The 17,040-nt window shown below is 51.0% G+C and overlaps 1 protein-coding gene across 1 annotated transcript in view; it reads right to left on the minus strand.

Moving 5' to 3' along the window:
* LOC142255196 (cytochrome P450 2D3-like) overlaps window positions 1–17,040 on the minus strand; it is a 68,845-nt gene that overhangs the window by 19,929 nt on the left and 31,876 nt on the right. The window contains exon 5 of the mRNA XM_075326695.1: window positions 324–465. Coding sequence (XP_075182810.1) covers window positions 324–465 — 142 coding nt within the window. The remainder of the gene's footprint in view (window positions 1–323; window positions 466–17,040) is intronic.

Here is a 17,040-nt window from a genome sequence, read left to right on the forward strand (position 1 = left end):
TCATTGATGCATTCCGCAGCTAAAAGAAAAGAAAAAAACACTGAAAAAATGTAGTAAAAATGCAGCATAATCTGCACTTTGAGGCAGCGTTTTTAGTGCTAATACATCAGGTTTTGGCTGCAGAAAAAATGTTACCAAAATTACTCAGTATGAACAGAGCTTTGCACAGCTAAATATATATATATATATATATATATATATATATATATATATAAGCCATCAGTGAACAATAAAATAATTTCATAGACAGCTCCAGAATAGGGTTTAATAGTGGGCCCCATCATTTGCTTTACATGTTAATAAACTGTCTAATTTTTTATTACCTGCAGAGAAAGGTAAGAATCCCTCCACTTTCATCAATTCTCCTTCGGCATTCAGGAAGTTCTCAGGATTAAATACATGTGGATACTTCCACAGTCTCTCGTCATAATGAATTGAGGTCAAATCTGTGATAATCATCATTCCCTAAATTCAGAAAATGTAAAAATAAAAATATATTAGTGGAATATTGTGCCATTATAATATTCATACATATACCAAAAATATATATTTTTATAATTCATAGTTTCATAGTTTTTAAGGCTGAATGTAGACATAAGTCCCGAGTTCAACCTATAGCCTAAGGCGGGCTTTGCACACTATGACATCGCAGGTGCGATGTCGGTGGGGTCAAATTGAAAGTGATGCACATCCGGCATCGCATGCGACATCGTAGTGTGTAAAGCCTAGATGATACGATTAACGAGCGCAAAATCATCGTAATCATATCATCGGTGCAGCGTCGGCATAATCCATAATTACGCTGACGCGATGGTCCGATGTTGTTCCTCGCTCCTGCGGCAGCACACATCGCTGTGTGTGAAGCTGCAGGAGCGAGGAACATCTCCTACCGGCGTCACCGCGGCTTCCGTAGGATATGCGGAAGGAAGGAAGTGGGCAGGATATTTACATCCTGCTCATCTCCGCCCCTCCGCCGCTATTGGCCGCCTGCCGTGTGACGTCGCTATGACGCCGCACGACCCGCCCCCTTAGGAAGGAGGCGGGTCGCCGGCCAGAGCGACGGTCGCAGGGCAGGTGAGTGCGTGTGAAGCTGGCGTAGCGATAATTTTCGCTACGCCAGCTATCACACGATATCGTACCTGCGACGGAGGCGGGGACTATTGCGTGCGACATCGCAGCATCGGCTTGCGATGTCGCAACGTGCAAAGCCGCCCTAACATGCTGTTCTAGATATAGTTAAAGAGGTTTCCAAAGGCTAAATAAATTTTCAACCAAATCCCTATCTATTTCATTGGAAAATTGAAACTAATTTCTAATATTGTTTCAGTAAAATTCCCTACTGTTCACTAAGTACACTAATTAACTAATAATGATTTTTTTTTCCTACTTCCTGTCTGATACTTCGTTTGAGATTCCCAGTACATGCAGGGATTCTCAAATGTAGCGTCATTAGGGGGCAGAGACTGCGGTCACTGTCATAGATTCTGCCCCGTCCCTGAAATGAAGTGTCATCAGTGACACTCGGTTCAGAGTCTTGTCTGGTCCCTGCTCTGTCCCTACACTCTGTCATTGTCCGATGTGTACAATGACAGCTTGCTCTGTGTTGCCAGCTTAGATCAGCACCGCTTCCTCAAGTAACGTCACATGCGAGGGCGGTGCTGACCTCTGAACGCCACTCTGACAACGCGTCTTGTCTACTCTGCACATCATACAATGACACCACGTAGGGACCTAGCAGGAACCAGACCAGACCCTCAAATGAGTATCACTGATGATGCTTTGTAACAGGGAGGGGGCAGGGGCTGTGACAGTGACCGCAGCCTCTGCTCCCTAATGATGCTAGATTTGAGAATCCCAGCATGCACTGGGATTCAGTCACGGGGTTTGACAGGATAACTAGGAAGAGGGGAGCCTAAACTGGCCCTCAGGTTAGGGGAACCCTAACTAACCCGGATTCCAAAGGTACGTCTGAAGATGACGATGTTTGGGCCGCCTTCCTTACCCTAGCGCTAGAGCAACCCTGGTCTAATGGCTCTCCTCCCTCCACCCAGGAGAGGGCCGGGATGGAAGTGGTTAATCCCACACAAATAAACAGATGGGGAGAACCAAAACTTAAACTTACAGCAATCATTCCCAGAGGTATAGACAATATGTGATCAGGAGAACACTAAACGAAGGAAGGAAATAATCAGAAAACAAGGGTATTCCAGAACACACTAAACAGCACACGGAAGTTAACAAGCAACAGGATAATAAACCACAAGGACCTGGATCGCATAAAACTATTATCGGCATGGGAGAACAGGCTCCATCTTAAAAAGGGTGGAGGTGACTGTGATAGGTCTCTTGCAACATGTGACTCAAGCAGTAATCCACAGGCTAGCAGAAATGAGCTCCTGGAAGCCCGATTACTAACAAGAACACAGCTGGTCGACTGTGCAACTCAAAAGCTTCATTTTTTAGAATGTCCAACTGTGTGAATCAGTGAGCTTTGAGCCAGAAACCGTGCGACAGATTCTCAAACGAAACGTCAGACAGGAAGTAGGAAAAAAAAATCAATATCAGTTAGACAGTTTAGTTCGTGAACAGTAGGAAATCTTTTAATGCAACCATAATAGAAATTAGTTTAAATTATCCAATTAAATAAATAGGGATTTGGTTGAAAATTTGTTTTGCCTTCGGACACTCCTTTAAAATGGCTATGAGGTGGATCTTAATAACCCCATATTAGGGGGAAACAAATCCTCCCTGACTTCCCATACGACAATCAGACTAGTTCTCTAGATTAATGTCCCATCACAGAATCTAATACTGATAATTATTATTTATTATTATAGCGCCATTTATTCCATGGCACTTTACATGTGGAAAGGGGTACACATAGTAGGGACAAGTACAATAATCAAATGAAACATGGCACAGTCTGGTGCAGAAGGAGTGGGGACCCTGCCTGCAAGGGCTCACAGTCTACAAGGGATAGGTGAGGATATAGTAGATGAGGGTAGAGATGGTCATGCGGCACTATATCAGACTGAGGGTTACTGCAGGTTGTAGGTTTGTCGGAAGAGGTGGATCTTCAGGTTTCTTTTGAAGTTTGTCAAGGTAGGCGAGAATCTGATATGTTGTGGCAGAGCATTCCAGAGTATGGGGGATGCACGGTGGGAAGAGGAGATGAAAGGAGAGTAGAGAAGGAGATTATGTGAGGATCAAAGGTTTCATGCGGTAAAGTACCGGGAGACTAGGACACAGATGTAGGGAGGAGACAGGTTGTGGATGGCTTTGTAGGTCATGGTTCGAGTTTTGAACTGGAGTCATTGGGCAATGGGAAGCCAGTGAAGGGATTGGCAGAGAGGAGAGGTCGGGGCGTAGCGGGGGGACAGGTCGATTAGTTGGACAGCATAGTATTGTGGGAAACCAGCTTACCTCAACTTTAGTAATGCAAATCCTATTACTGTGGCCTTTGCTTTGTTTCTTCTCAGAAAGATGTAACTAAATGTTTAATTGTAGATATGTCTGATAAATTATAGTCCTCTTTTAAGCCCCCGTCACATTTAACAACTTACCAGCAATCCCGAAAACAATGCGACCTGATAAAGATCGCTGGTAAGTCGCAGGGAGGTCCCTGGTGAGATGTCAAACAGTCAGATCTTACCAACGATGCAGTAACGATCAGCGACCTGTATAATGATGAGCGACCTGTATAGGAGGCTGTTTCGTAGGTGTCAAACACAGCGATGAGTCCTGCCCAGCAGGACATCGGCTTTGAAGAAAATAAACCAGAACAGTGTGTAACGATCAGCGATTTCACAGCAGGGGCCAGGTTGCTGCTTAGTGTCACACATAACGAGATCGCTAGTGAGACCCCTATTGCATCACAATACCTGTGACTCAGCAGCAATCTCGCTAGCGATCTCGTTATGTGAGAAGTACCCCTTAAGGTCCAGTCACACATAACGAGATCGTGAACGAGATCGCTACTACGTCACAGTTTCCGGATCGTTGCTGAGTCGTTGGTGAAATCGTATGTGAGGTGTCACACACACCGACTTTAGGAACGAGCATGCGACCCGTAAAATGATCTTGTAAATCGTCGGGACCCTGTCACACAACAGCTGTGGTAACGATTCCGATTAGAGGCGTAGTGAAACGCAGTGAGCCACGTAGGCGTGCATTTGCGTCATCTTTTCCACACCCCTCCGCTCCGATTGGTGGCCAATACTGCGTTCTGATTGGGCGGGTCTAAAAGGTAACTTTTGTATCGCGCCATCCTTTGTCACTTCTTTTGAGCTTTACTTTGAGAATAGAACCTGCGACACCACCCTGATCCATTCGTACTTTGTACCTGTTGCTTGCTTGCTTTTCGGATCGAAGCTGTATCTGCACCCAGATCCATCCCTCCTTCGTTCCTGAGTGTTTATCAGCGCCAACCAATCGGTGCAGAAGGGGTGCGGAAACGGGGACGCAACTACACGCCTACGTGCCACACTAAAAGTTCTAATCTAGGTCGTTAACGAAATCGTAGGTAGGTGTCAAACATACAGATCCATCCTGCCCAGCAGGACTCCAACGAGCCAAAAATGGCCCAGGCTGTTCAGCATCGACCAACGATTTCACAGCAGGGGGCGGATCGTTGGTACGTGTCAAACATGACGAGATCGCTAGTAAAGTCGTTGTTGCATCACAGAAACTGTGACGTAGCAACGATCTCGTTCACGATCTCGTTATGTGTGAAGTGGCTTTTAGACCTGGAGACCACCAAGCATAAGATAACAGAAGTCACACTACAAATAAGAGAACTCAATGTATCTGCTAAGCAAACAGCGCAGCTACTTAGAATAGATAGGAGAATACCACTGACTTTAGGAGATTGCTGTTATGTGATGCCTGAATATATTTTCACATGACCCTGGAATTGCTGACTCCGGTCTTCCTCCCGTCTCCTTCCACCATTCCCATTCTTATCTAAAATGACTACGCAGACACCGAATATCTTTGGATAATTCTGGCCATAGCAGCCATTTTATTAACATAAATACATAACCAATAAAATTGCAATATGGTAAGGTCCTTGAAGCTACAACCCTGGTGATCCCCATAAACCGAACCATAAAACCAACTTGCTCCCAGCCGTTACCCACACTGGCTCAGGCGCACCAACTGTAAGGGTTAATCCTTCATTAACCCCAACACACCCACAGGGGCCCCCGACATCCCCGTCGGGATTCCCCTCCAAATCACCAGGTGACCAGCAATTATGCCAATGAGGGGATCCACACCCGTATGGATTCCCCGAACAATTTTAACCAACTTCAAGGACCCACCAATAACACGCCACAACGAAGGCACCTTGATAACCTTCAAGTGCCTGAGACCCCCCTCAACCTCAGAGCCCTTTCAATACCTCCCTGCAGGCCGAGGGTCCACAAATCGATCCCTACCGCATTCAAGTGTACCCCGTCCGCCAACCAAAATTCCTCTTCCGTCCTTTCCAACTCCACATGCCGGATACAAACACCCCCATTCCGACTAACAAACTTTGAAATCGCCCTATTAACCTTCGCCCGCGCCTTGTTCAGCCTCTCAACAGACCGTGCTTTCCGCCAACTCCTTCTCGCCACCATCTCTGACCACACTACCGTAATCCCTGGAAAAGACACCCATAGCCGCAACAAGTCGTGCTTGATGTCTTTTATTAGGATTCTGAAAGGCCTTTTCCCTAGATCGTTCCCCCCAACGTGTAAGACCAACACATCAGGAGGCCTGTCTAATCGGGCATATTTATTCACCTCTGTTAACACCCTGCTCCACCCTAACCCCCGAACCCCGAGCCACCTTATGAGAGCCACGTCCCTGGCGAAGCCTAACTGTCTCCCGTTCCTTCTCGCATCCGCTCGCCGGGCTCCCCAATACACGTAGGAATGGCCCAAAATCCAGACCAGCGGGGGGGAGGGAAGGGGTGTTTCTGCAATACAAAAGCACAAACAAACAACCATTTTAGTGCCTGATACCCTCAACCGAAACACCCACACCCCGGCCGCCCCCCCCCCCCCCCCCCATTCACCGTAAAAAATCCCCCACTCAGTTATCGACCACCGCCTGGGGGCGGACGTATAACTTAAAACGCCCCGACTTCCACCTACCAATCTGTTTAACCGCGTCTTCAGACAAACCGCACATGGAAGCCTCTGTCGCCGCCCCTATCCGAAAAGAATGCGATCCAAAAGACTTAGGATCTAACCCCAACAACTTCAAACACGCCCTGAAAACACTCACAAACTGATAACGTGACAAGAAAGACCCGTCATCATGACACAACAGCGGGCCGTCCACCTTTTTACGAATCTGTGCAAAATTCTTGAAACACCTCAATGGGCACATATCCGATCCCCTAACTGCTCCCAAACACACTCGCTTTCCTGCCCCCCGTTGATCAGTTTTAGATTTACTTATCCACAATTCAATTCCCCTGTCCACCGCCATAACGTCACCACGACTCAAACCCCCAGGGGACAATTTACTGGGAGATACCAACTCCCCCACCCGCAAGGCTCCAAAAAACGCCAATGAAAACGCCAACCTAAACAAATGTCCCTCAAACGGGGATGTACAAACCTCCCCCAACACCCCACCCAGCCGTTCCAATAATCCAAATGACACTGGTCGTCTACCATCTAGTGGCTTTCGTCCTCTGCGAAAACCCTTCAACGCCTGAACAATCAAAAAACACTTAGTTAAATCTCGTAACCCCCGTAACCGGAAACCAAATGCTAACCCTGCCATGAAACGATTTGCCTTTGCAACCGACCACCCTGCTACCGCCGCTTCCCCCAACTTTTCCAACAATATTCCCAACTGATCCTCTTCAGAAAAATCCCCACCCTGCAACCATTGCTCCCAAAGCCCCCATGCTGCCTGATATGCTGTCCACGTGTTACCCGATAAGGACGCCCTAATTAGCGGTCCCGCTGCCCGAAGACCACGTTCCAAAGGTGTGCTGGGCACTCCAACCCGCTGGACTCTGCCTCTGGTGCGCAAACCCGGAACCGATCCCACTGAAAACGAGAGAGGGAATCAGCTATTAGGTTCTGAACACCTGGCACATGAGCCGCCGTAATACATGCATTAATTTGCAGACAAACCAATACCAATTCCCGTAACACCCGAACGACCGGAGGAGAGGTCGCCGAAAACTGATTAATCGCCACCACAACCCCCATGTTGTCACAGTTAAAACGAATCTTCTTGTTTGCCAACCGGCCTCTCCAAAGGTGCAGTGCCACCATTATTGGAAAAATTTCCAATAGCGCCACATTCTTTGTCAAGCCTGCAGCCGTCCAGTTGTCCGGCCACCGACCCACACACCACTGACCCTGGAAGAAAGCTCCGAAACCTGAACTGCCCGCCGCATCCGTAAACAACTCCAAGTCAAAATTGTCCACTGCATCCTCCATGATCAGGGAACGACCGTTATAGTGGTCCAAAAACTGTCCCCACACTGCTAAGTCCGCTTTGTGTTCAGCTGATAACCGAACATAATGGTGCGGAGCAACCACGCCCGCCGTTGCCCTGGCAAGTTGACGCGAAAAAATCCGGCCCATTGGCATCACCCGACAAGCAAAGTTAAGTTTTCCCAGAAGAGACTGAACTTCCCTCAATTGTAGTTTCTTCACCCGCCGTGCCCTTGCCACCTCGTCCCTCATGGCCGCAACCTTGTCCTCAGGAAGTCGAACTTCCCAGGCCACGGAATCGATTACAATGCCCAGAAAACTTAAACTAGTAGTCGGTCCCACCGTTTTGTCAGGCGCCAAAGGGACCCCAAATCGGTCCGCAACCCACTCCATAGTTGCCAAGATCCCGGCACACTGCGTCGAATCGGCCGGACCTACACACAAAAAATCATCGAGGTAATGTACCAATGCTGACAAGCCCGAAACGTCCCGAACAACCCACTCCAAAAAACAACTAAACGTTTCGAAAAATGCGCATGAGATTGAGCACCCCATGGGCAAACAGCGATCTACAAAATACGCCCCCTCCCAGAAGCAACCCAACAACCGGACACAATCTGCATGCACTGGCAAAAGCCGAAAAGCTGATTCAATATCCGTCTTAGCCATAAGTGCCCCCTTTCCACATTTTTTCACCCACCTTGTGGCCTCATCAAATGACGTATATACCACCGAACACAGTTCAGCCGGTATCCCGTCATTTACCGACCTACCCCTTGGGTAAGACAGATGGTGAATCAGCCGAAATTTCCCCGGCTCCTTTTTTGGCACCACCCCCAGCGGCGAGACCACCAGATCAGGAAAAGGAGGGGCCTGAAACGGCCCCGCCATCCTCCCTAAAGCCACTTCCTTGCCTAATTTTTCGGCCACGACCACCGAATGCTGATATGCTGACAAAAGGTTCTTCGTCGCCGCCGGCACATTAAAATTGGGAGCCGGAATTCTGAAACCCTCCCCAAAACCCAACCGCAAAACTTCAGCTTTCTCCCTATCGGGGTACCTATTTAGGTACGGAAGCATCGCGGCTAAGCTCACCGGCGTCAGACCCTTGGGTATGAGTGGTGCCGGGCTTGGATTTGCCTTTCTTAAAGCACTTTGCCGCTCCATGTGAGGTCCCATTACAATGGGTACAGAGGTGCTTAAAACGGCAGGTGGCCCCGAACTTGCATTGCCCCTCATTAAATTGCCAACACACGCCGGGCTTTTGCGAACCCCCTTGACCTTGCTGACTACCGGCACCCTGCGTTCCGGACTGGCCGGCAGACCCGGCCCCGCCCTGAAAGGGCTGGCCATATCTCGACGGCGCCATAACCCGTAACCACAAACCGATGTCCTTATGGTCCCATCTAATAGAAGGTCGAACGGCCTTCCGCTGACGAAACTGTTCGTCATACCTAAGCCATGTCTGCCCCCCATATACCCTGTACGCCTCACCAATAGCGTCCATATAACAAAACAAATGTGAACAGTTCTCCGGCGCCTTCTCGCCTATCACACTCGCCAAAATAGCAAAAGCCTGCAACCAATTAGTGAACGTCTGAGGGATCAAGCGCCATCGCCGCTTCTTCTCCTCCTCTTTCTTGCTCTCATCCTTTTTACCTTTGTCCAAATTAAATTTAGCCAACGGCAGCAGGGAGAAGATCTCTACGTATTCATCCTTCCATATCTTCTCCTTCACCTCTGTCTTAAGATGTGAACCCAAGGGACCCTCAAAACAGACGAAAACCTCGCCCCGCGCCCGATCATCCAAATGAAGCCTGTCCTCCTTATTCTTTTCCGTCTGAACCGACACCGACACCGGGGAAGCAATACCCGCCACCGGCGTTTCACTAATGCCCAAGGGAGGCGGATTAATCCAAGCCCCCACTGGCCCTAGGTGTTCCCGTGCCCCCCCCAATCCGCTCCAGCAACGTACGCACACAACCTATAAGCTCCACCACATCCCCCCTTCCTGACACATATCCTCCACCCCCCGTGGGTATCCCCTGCCTAACCCCTGGGTGACCTACATCCCCCCTTGCGTTCTGTACCGGACAATACTGAGCAGACAAACAAGACATAGAACCATACTCACCGGGCTGCACGAGGGTAGCGGCCCCGTCAGCCGGACTACCAGACTCCTGACGTCCCTCCGGCTGCTCAGTAGACTCCTGGCTCCGCACCTCCGCTTCGCCGCTGTTGGCCCCTGCTGCTGCAGGGCCGGAAGATCCCTGCCGGAGCTGATCCTGTGGCTGAAGTCCGCCCCCCCAGCCGGCTGCAACAGGGGGCTGTCTGCGGTCCTCTTGATCCTGCCGACGCAGCTCCCACATCCCACTCCACGGGGCCCCCCCGGCATTCGGGGCCTCTGCTGATGAGGGCCCTGCACGCCAGGCCCGGTGCACTACTGATTCCAGCCGTCGCGATCCGCCCCCTCCGCTAGGGCCCGCCCCCTCATCCGATCTCCATCGCAGACAGGGCTCAGGGCGCTCGGCCGGCACATCACCAGAGCGCCCCGCCGCAGCCCCGACATCCATCGTTGCCACAGTGGGAGCAGGCCCCGCCCCCAACTCCAGGCAAGGCCTGCTCACCGCCGCTGGACCCGGCCGCACTGATGAATTCCTCCCAGACCGGGGCCTGCTGGACTTTTTAGCACCTGGCGCCCGGCCTGGAGGGTCCCCGGAGGGGCTTCTAATGCGTCGCCGGGCCCGGGGAGTCACCTCAGGTGATAACCGCTCCGGCGGTCTGGATCTCCGGAGGCGCCGCTCACGTGGGGGGGGAGCCCCCACCGCCTCCTGACTCCCTCCGATGAGTCCCTGCACAGACGCCTGCAGCCAGCCTGGAGGATGGACGCCAGCCGCCGCTCGCAGCCGCTCCAGGATGATTTCCACGGACTCCATTGCCGCAGGTAAGATGCCTGCGACTCTTCCTTCAGCCAGGGGAGCGGGAAAGTGCCGCTCCTCCCCCTGTCCCCTCCAATCCTTTCAAAACGGGCTCGCACCCCCTCCCCCCACCCATGACACCCTGACCTCCCCACCAATCAGGGGTCATGCAGGCCTCCGCAAATGCCCCGGGGGGGGGAGGGGGGGCAATGCTCCGTCCTGTCTAGAAACCTCTTAAATTGACCAGAAGGGGCTTCTCTCCTATGCAGCTATCAAATATGCTTGAGCTGATTTATTTTTTTAAGAAATTATTACTATTGCCCTCCTCCAGGGACCTCCCCCATGTAAACTGCACAGCTACAATTTCACCTTAGGAGTTCATTCAAGTCATCGCCGACATAGTACTGCCAAGTTTAGATGGATATAACTTTTTTGTGCCTTGACAGAATTTTTCACAAAAGGTCTTAAAATGTTCAGAAAAAGTCCCTTTATCCAGGACAGGCTAACATTAACCGGACCACAGACCCTGTAAGCTGTCACACTCCTTATTTGAGAAGCTGCTGCTGCACAAATAGTGCAGTCAAATTATTACCTCAGAGAAACACACCACTGGCTATAGTAATCTGTATTATCTTTTTTCACTTTGTGGCGCCCCTGACCTGGTCAGGCACCACTGAGTACTGCACCCATGCTGGGGGCAGTACAATACGGGTAATCCAGAAGGTTGACCGAGGTGTGACTACACGGGCGCATAATAATCAGGTCTCACACATTTAACTTTGGGAGGACTCCTGAGAGATTCCAGGAGGGGGCGTGGCCTCCATGTCCACTCAGGGGGTGTGGTAAAGAGCCTGGTTGCTAGGTGGCGTAGGCAAGAACAGGAGAGGAGGAGCAGTGAGCCAGTTTAGTGTGCAGCTCAGGGAGAGCAGTCGCAGTAAGAGGACCCTGGAGCTGGGGCACTTTAACAGCGTCCGCGCAGTGACTACCGACGAGGGAGATCGGTCAACTGGTAGTGCCACCCGAAATCCACCCAAGGCTAGAGAGAGCAAAGGGGTGGCAGAGTAAGGGGACTGCCAGGGAGGTACCAGGCCCGCAAGGGTAACAGGTCCCAGTGATAGATAGATTCACCTTTCTTCTGCCAAACCTGCCTGAGGGGGCACTTCAGACCTCCAAGACAACACTACAGAGTCCGCAGCCACGTAGCAAAGAGAGAGCCCATAGTTCACAGGAGGCAAGCAGCCTGAGTGACCTGGTCCAGGCTACAAGCAAACGGGCTGAAACGAGGGGCGAACAAGCAGCAGCAACTTCCCTAGGTGACCCCTGTAGGGACTTCAAGTCGGGGTCACCACAAAAACACAAAGGGCTAAGGAAGGTGAGTTGGTAGTCACCCTCATCAGCCAGCCAGAAGGATACCTGGTTCCAGCCTGGTTCATCCCAGCTACGCCCGGGTTACTCACCCTGCCATCTAATGTGAGTAAAACCCCTGAAAGACATTCTGCTTGTGCGTGTGAGTCATTCTGTGACTTGTGGTGCCTCACACTTACACAGGGCCCTGGGGCTTGCCTCACTCTCGGGAGGCCACTACAACTGACTGAACCCACCATCAGCCCCAGGCACCCCTTAATCTGCAGTGGCGGTCACCCTGACCGCATTACCGAGAGTGGCGTCACGAAAATCCTAAAAGAAGGTTCCCTACCTGTGACCAGACTGTTCCATCCACGTGGAGTCCCTGAAGGTAATGCACCAGCACTGACACAACACCTGTGGGGCTTCACATCTGGCTCTGTGAACAGGATAAGGACTAGACCTGTTCAGACAGGTGACCATGTGCCTGGGCGGTCCGCTTGAAAAATTAGAAGCGCCGCCATATTGCCACCATGAAAAGAGCGCCAAGAAACAACAGCAGTGTGCGAAAACAGAAGTTACCGCAAACGAAGAGGTGTGGCTAGTGACAGAGAGAGATCCCCTGCAGTGTCCTGACCTTGTGTTCCATCCACGTGGAGTCCCTGAAGGTAATGCACCAGCACCGACACAACACCTGTGGGGCTTCACAACTTTCTTTATTTTTTTTCTCTTCTTTGTGCCTGGGTAAAAATCTTGAATAAATGTCTTATAGGTATTTTTAAAAAGATTCTTTGCTAGAAAAAGTCCAAATCGTACAGTCTAATCAGACCAGAGGTCTATCAACAGCCTGAGGTGATAAATCACTGTTTCAGGAAAATGCCCTCACAGAAGTGGCACTTAATATTAGTCAGGAGTTTTACTCAGAGAAAAAAGACAGGAAAGGTCTCAAAATCACCACAGAGTCTATTTGATACTGCTGATAAAAAATTAATGACAAACCATCATTTTTGGTATTGCTAAAAGAGTTGCTTTAGAAGATGAGGTGAGGAGACTGTACTTCAAGCGTCCTGCTCCATCAGCTGCTGGCCACGCCCCTCTAGTTCATTTTGGTGATTAGTTCACCATGAACTAGTTCACGGAAAAGATTAGTTCAAAAGATTAGTTCATTTAGTTTATTTAGTTCAGTATTTCTCTCCACCCTATCCTGTGAGGAGCTGATAGGAAATGCATCATGTGACCTGTGAACTAAATGAACTATATGAACTGCTGAACTAAATGTTCTACTGAGAATGAATCAGGGCGGCCTAGTTCAATCTGATGCATCTCACTGAGCCCAGCAGTGCCCCCTATCTTAGTGTAGAGTACTGACTCATAATGAATGTGTATGAGGGAGCGGAGAAGCAGTTCAGCATCCACCATTTTGAGAACAGAACAGGAGCCAGTGGTAAAGATTTTAGCAAGACTGATCTTCTAGGCTACAGGAGACTGATCCTCTACAGGAGGCTGATCCTCTACAGGAGGCTAATCTTATCACAAAGACAGGTGAGGGGCATGAACCACACACACAGAAACTCTCTCTCTCTCTCTCATACACACACATGAGCTGTGTCTGTCTACTGTGCAATTTCAGTTTTCATTAATATTATTACTATTATACTTGTATTTGATGTGTGGTATAGTGTTTTACTACCTTCTTTTCCAGCATCAGGAGTGTGAGTGTAAGTGTGAGAGCAGGGAGCTTCCTGGAGCTGTAGAGGGATCGCTCTCTGTCTCCTCCCACTTGCTGTTTAGTTCATAATGAACTAATCTCTGTCAGGATGGTGAACTAAATGAACTAGTTCACTCTGAAGATTAGTTCATTTTGAACTACTCACTCACAAACTACCCATCACTAGTGGGAACTCCAGAGACAAGTTTTGACAGTTGAAGTGTGGAGAGCTGACTGTAGTGTAGTCAGGGGTCGTAGCCCTTGGACTACTTGGCTAGGGGGCAGACGGTGGGCAGAGCCACAGACGACGGAGATCCGGTCGCGGGAGACCTAAAGTGGACCGGGACAGGGTTGTAGCCCGCCGGTACCGACAGTGGAAATCCCGTCCAGAGGCCGTGCACAGTCGGGGTGCCTGGACCCTAGGGTGAGGAAGGTTGCAAGCCCCTCTCCAATTGACCAGCCAGGGACAAGGTTCCAAACACTGTCCCAATTTACTGCCCAGATAGAGTGAAATGGGAAGCCCAACACGGGGGATAGGGTGTCCGCCAAGAACCCACTAAAATCCCAAGGGTCAGCTTTCGCGGGCCACAGCTCCCAACATAAATAGAACTGGGAGTGGACTTCTCCGTTCCATGTGAAGTCGTCCAAAAGAGAAGGAAACAAAGTGCAGGAGGAAAGGTTATCTGCTCATCAACCTGGGTGTTGGACCCGAGTGCACCCTCCAAAGGCAGCCGGCCACTGGCAACTTGGTTTACTACTGGACTTGTGTGAAATTATTGAATTGTGAGTACACCACTGTCCCCCGGTCAGGCGTGCCACCTCGAGCAGCAATCCCTCCCGTGTTCCGACACAGGGCCCCATGACTACACCTCCCCTACCCGTGGAGGGGATCCCATCTTGCTGCCCCACACCATCAGCCCCGGGCACCCCATCACCAAGCAGCGGCGGTGTCACCATCCCTCACCGCAACCCACGGGTGGCGTCACAGACAACCTCCCTTGTAAATACCCCCCTTTCTGACGATTGTGAGGACGGGCGGCCGTGCGAGCTCGGGTCCGGTCACCACTCGAGCCGCAGCAGCGAACCCGGACCTGAGCAAGCCCCCCCGAGAAAGAAGCGGCAGTGGCCCCCACCCGCAACAACCCCAACCTGGCGTCACAAACAGGATTCTTACCCCATCAATTGATGACGTGCGCCTTGCTTTGAACTGTTTGAAAATTTTGAACTGCCGCCATCTTGCCCGCAATCTTTGGCGCCAAAAACGACAACTCCGTCATCTTCTTCCCCGAAAAAGGCGCAAAGTTGAACCCCCGCCCCCTTGGAACGCGGGCGGAAGCTGGTAACTCCCAGACAGGAAGCGCAAAGGACAGTGGGTCCCGCTAGACTGCTGTCGAAAAACCAGGGGGGAGGAGAGGAAGAGCAGCTTGTGATCCAAGAAGATAAAAGGGACACCAGGACTTTGCCAAATCCCATTCCTGGACACAAGAGCAACAAGATGTCTCAGCAGTTTGGCAACCAGCGTGCGGAGAGTCCCGTTCCCGGAACCACCGACTGGATTGAGGAGCAGACGGAGAGAGGAGCAAACGGAGAGATGTGCCGCCGTATCCAGGCCCAGGCACACTTCATCTTGATGCGGTGGACAACCGAAATGAAGGGCCTGGCTGCAGCCATCCGAGCACGCGAGCAGGAGATGTCCTTGGAGGAGCGGGTAAGCAGTGACCCACGCCCCTATGTTCTCCAGGAACCGGCCGTCCTGGCTGAGGGGTCCGGCCTGCCCCCATCCGCCACATCGCCTCCCTCGCCACCCGTGTCCACGGCTAGTGCCCCGATCGGCCTGCTACCCCAAGCAACGGCAGCGGAACCCATCTTGTCTGAAAAGGAGGACCCAGCAATGGGGACCTTGGGCCTCGCCTGTACACTCGATCTGGCACCCATCTCAGCCCCGAGCCAGGCCGCAACCCTGATGATGTCTTCCCCGGCCGTCCGCAACAGTGATGATGTCGGCTCTGGCAGTCCGCTCAGCCGCAACAGTGATGATGTTGGCTCCGGCAGTCCGCCCGGCCGCAACAGTGATGATGTCGGCCCCGGCAGTCTGCCCGACCGCAACAGTGGTGACGACGACTCCAGCAGTCCGCCTGAAAGCAACAAGGCGGCCCTCAACCGGAAAACTACCCCGATTGCGGCGCCAGCCACTCCCAAGTACCCCATCCCAGCTGTGGAGCAGCCGGGGTGTACCTGCAGAGAGGAGGAGCAGGCCACTGAGCGATGGCGCCCATGGCAGAAAGTCCGGTCGTCGCCGGCGCCGAGGGCATCTGTGTGGGCCTGATTCCCGAACAGAAGGCGGAGCATGGAACCCGTGCCCCGTACTGGGAGCGGCAGCAACAGCAGCTGCGCAGGGAGATCGCTGCCCGAGAAGAGTGTAGAGCGGATGTGCATGCCTGCACTTATAAGTAGAGATGAGCAAGCCTCTGAAGGCTTGAGTTGGGTTTGGTTCATTGAATGGAGGCCCCGTTCGAGGTCGGTTCGATGAACCGTTCGACGAACCTCTCGAACCCCATTGAAAACAATGGGAGGCAAACACAAACACATAAAAACACATAGAAAACAATGGTGTCCAAAAGGTGACAACTCCCAAGACACCACAAACACATGGGAAAGTGACAAGGACATATACTCATGCAAAAACAAAACAGCTGGATGAGGAAAAAGAGGAGGAGACACAGATATAGGCATGTCATGCCCTTCTAAAATCATGTAAAACACATCAAGGGTACTCCAAGCTGAGTCTCCCTTTTTTCCAAAAACTGGGCCCCACAGACCCCACTTCAGTGGCATCACTTGTGCCCCACTTGCAAACTTGACAAGTTGATTTGCATGAAGCACATTCCAAAATACGCCACCCTTTGCTCTCCCCAGGATGACACCGGGGTAGTAAAGTCCTTGTGGATCCATGACTTGTTCATCTTGATGAACGTTAGTCTGTCCACATTGTCACTGGACAGACGCGTGCGCTTATCTGTCAGCACACACCCAGCAGCACTGAAGACACGTTCAGAGACAACGCTGGCTGCGGGACACGACAAGATCTTCAAGGCGTAAGTGGCGAGCTCAGGCCATTTTTCAAGATTTGAAGCCCAAAATGAGCAAGGCTCCAGTTGCAAAGTCATGGCATCGATGTTCATTTGGAGATACTCCTGTATCATCCTCTCCAGCCATTGACTATGTGTCAGACTTCTTGTCTCTTGTGGCCTTGCATTGGATAATCTAAAAAAAATTATGAAATGATTCCATAAAATTGCTGTTACCAGCACCAGATACGGTGTTGCTGGTACGGTTAGACTGATAATGACGAGACAGTCCCATGCTTGGCATGTTAAAACTGGGAGATTCACTCCATGCACCACTGGTGGTGGGGGAAAAGCTGAGCTAAGATTGAGTAACAGCTTCTGCTGATACTCCTGCATACAAGCGTCCCCTTCTATGGCTGGAATTTTTTCGCCAAATTTGGACTTGTACCGGGGATCTAATAGTGTGGCAACCCAGTAGTCATCATTACTTCTAATTCGGACAATCCGAGGGTCATGTTGTAGGTAGTGCAACAAGAAGGCGCTCATGTGTCTTG

Source organism: Anomaloglossus baeobatrachus, chromosome 10 (genome assembly GCF_048569485.1).
Source record: "Anomaloglossus baeobatrachus isolate aAnoBae1 chromosome 10, aAnoBae1.hap1, whole genome shotgun sequence".
NCBI classification, from domain to species: domain Eukaryota; kingdom Metazoa; phylum Chordata; class Amphibia; order Anura; family Aromobatidae; genus Anomaloglossus; species Anomaloglossus baeobatrachus.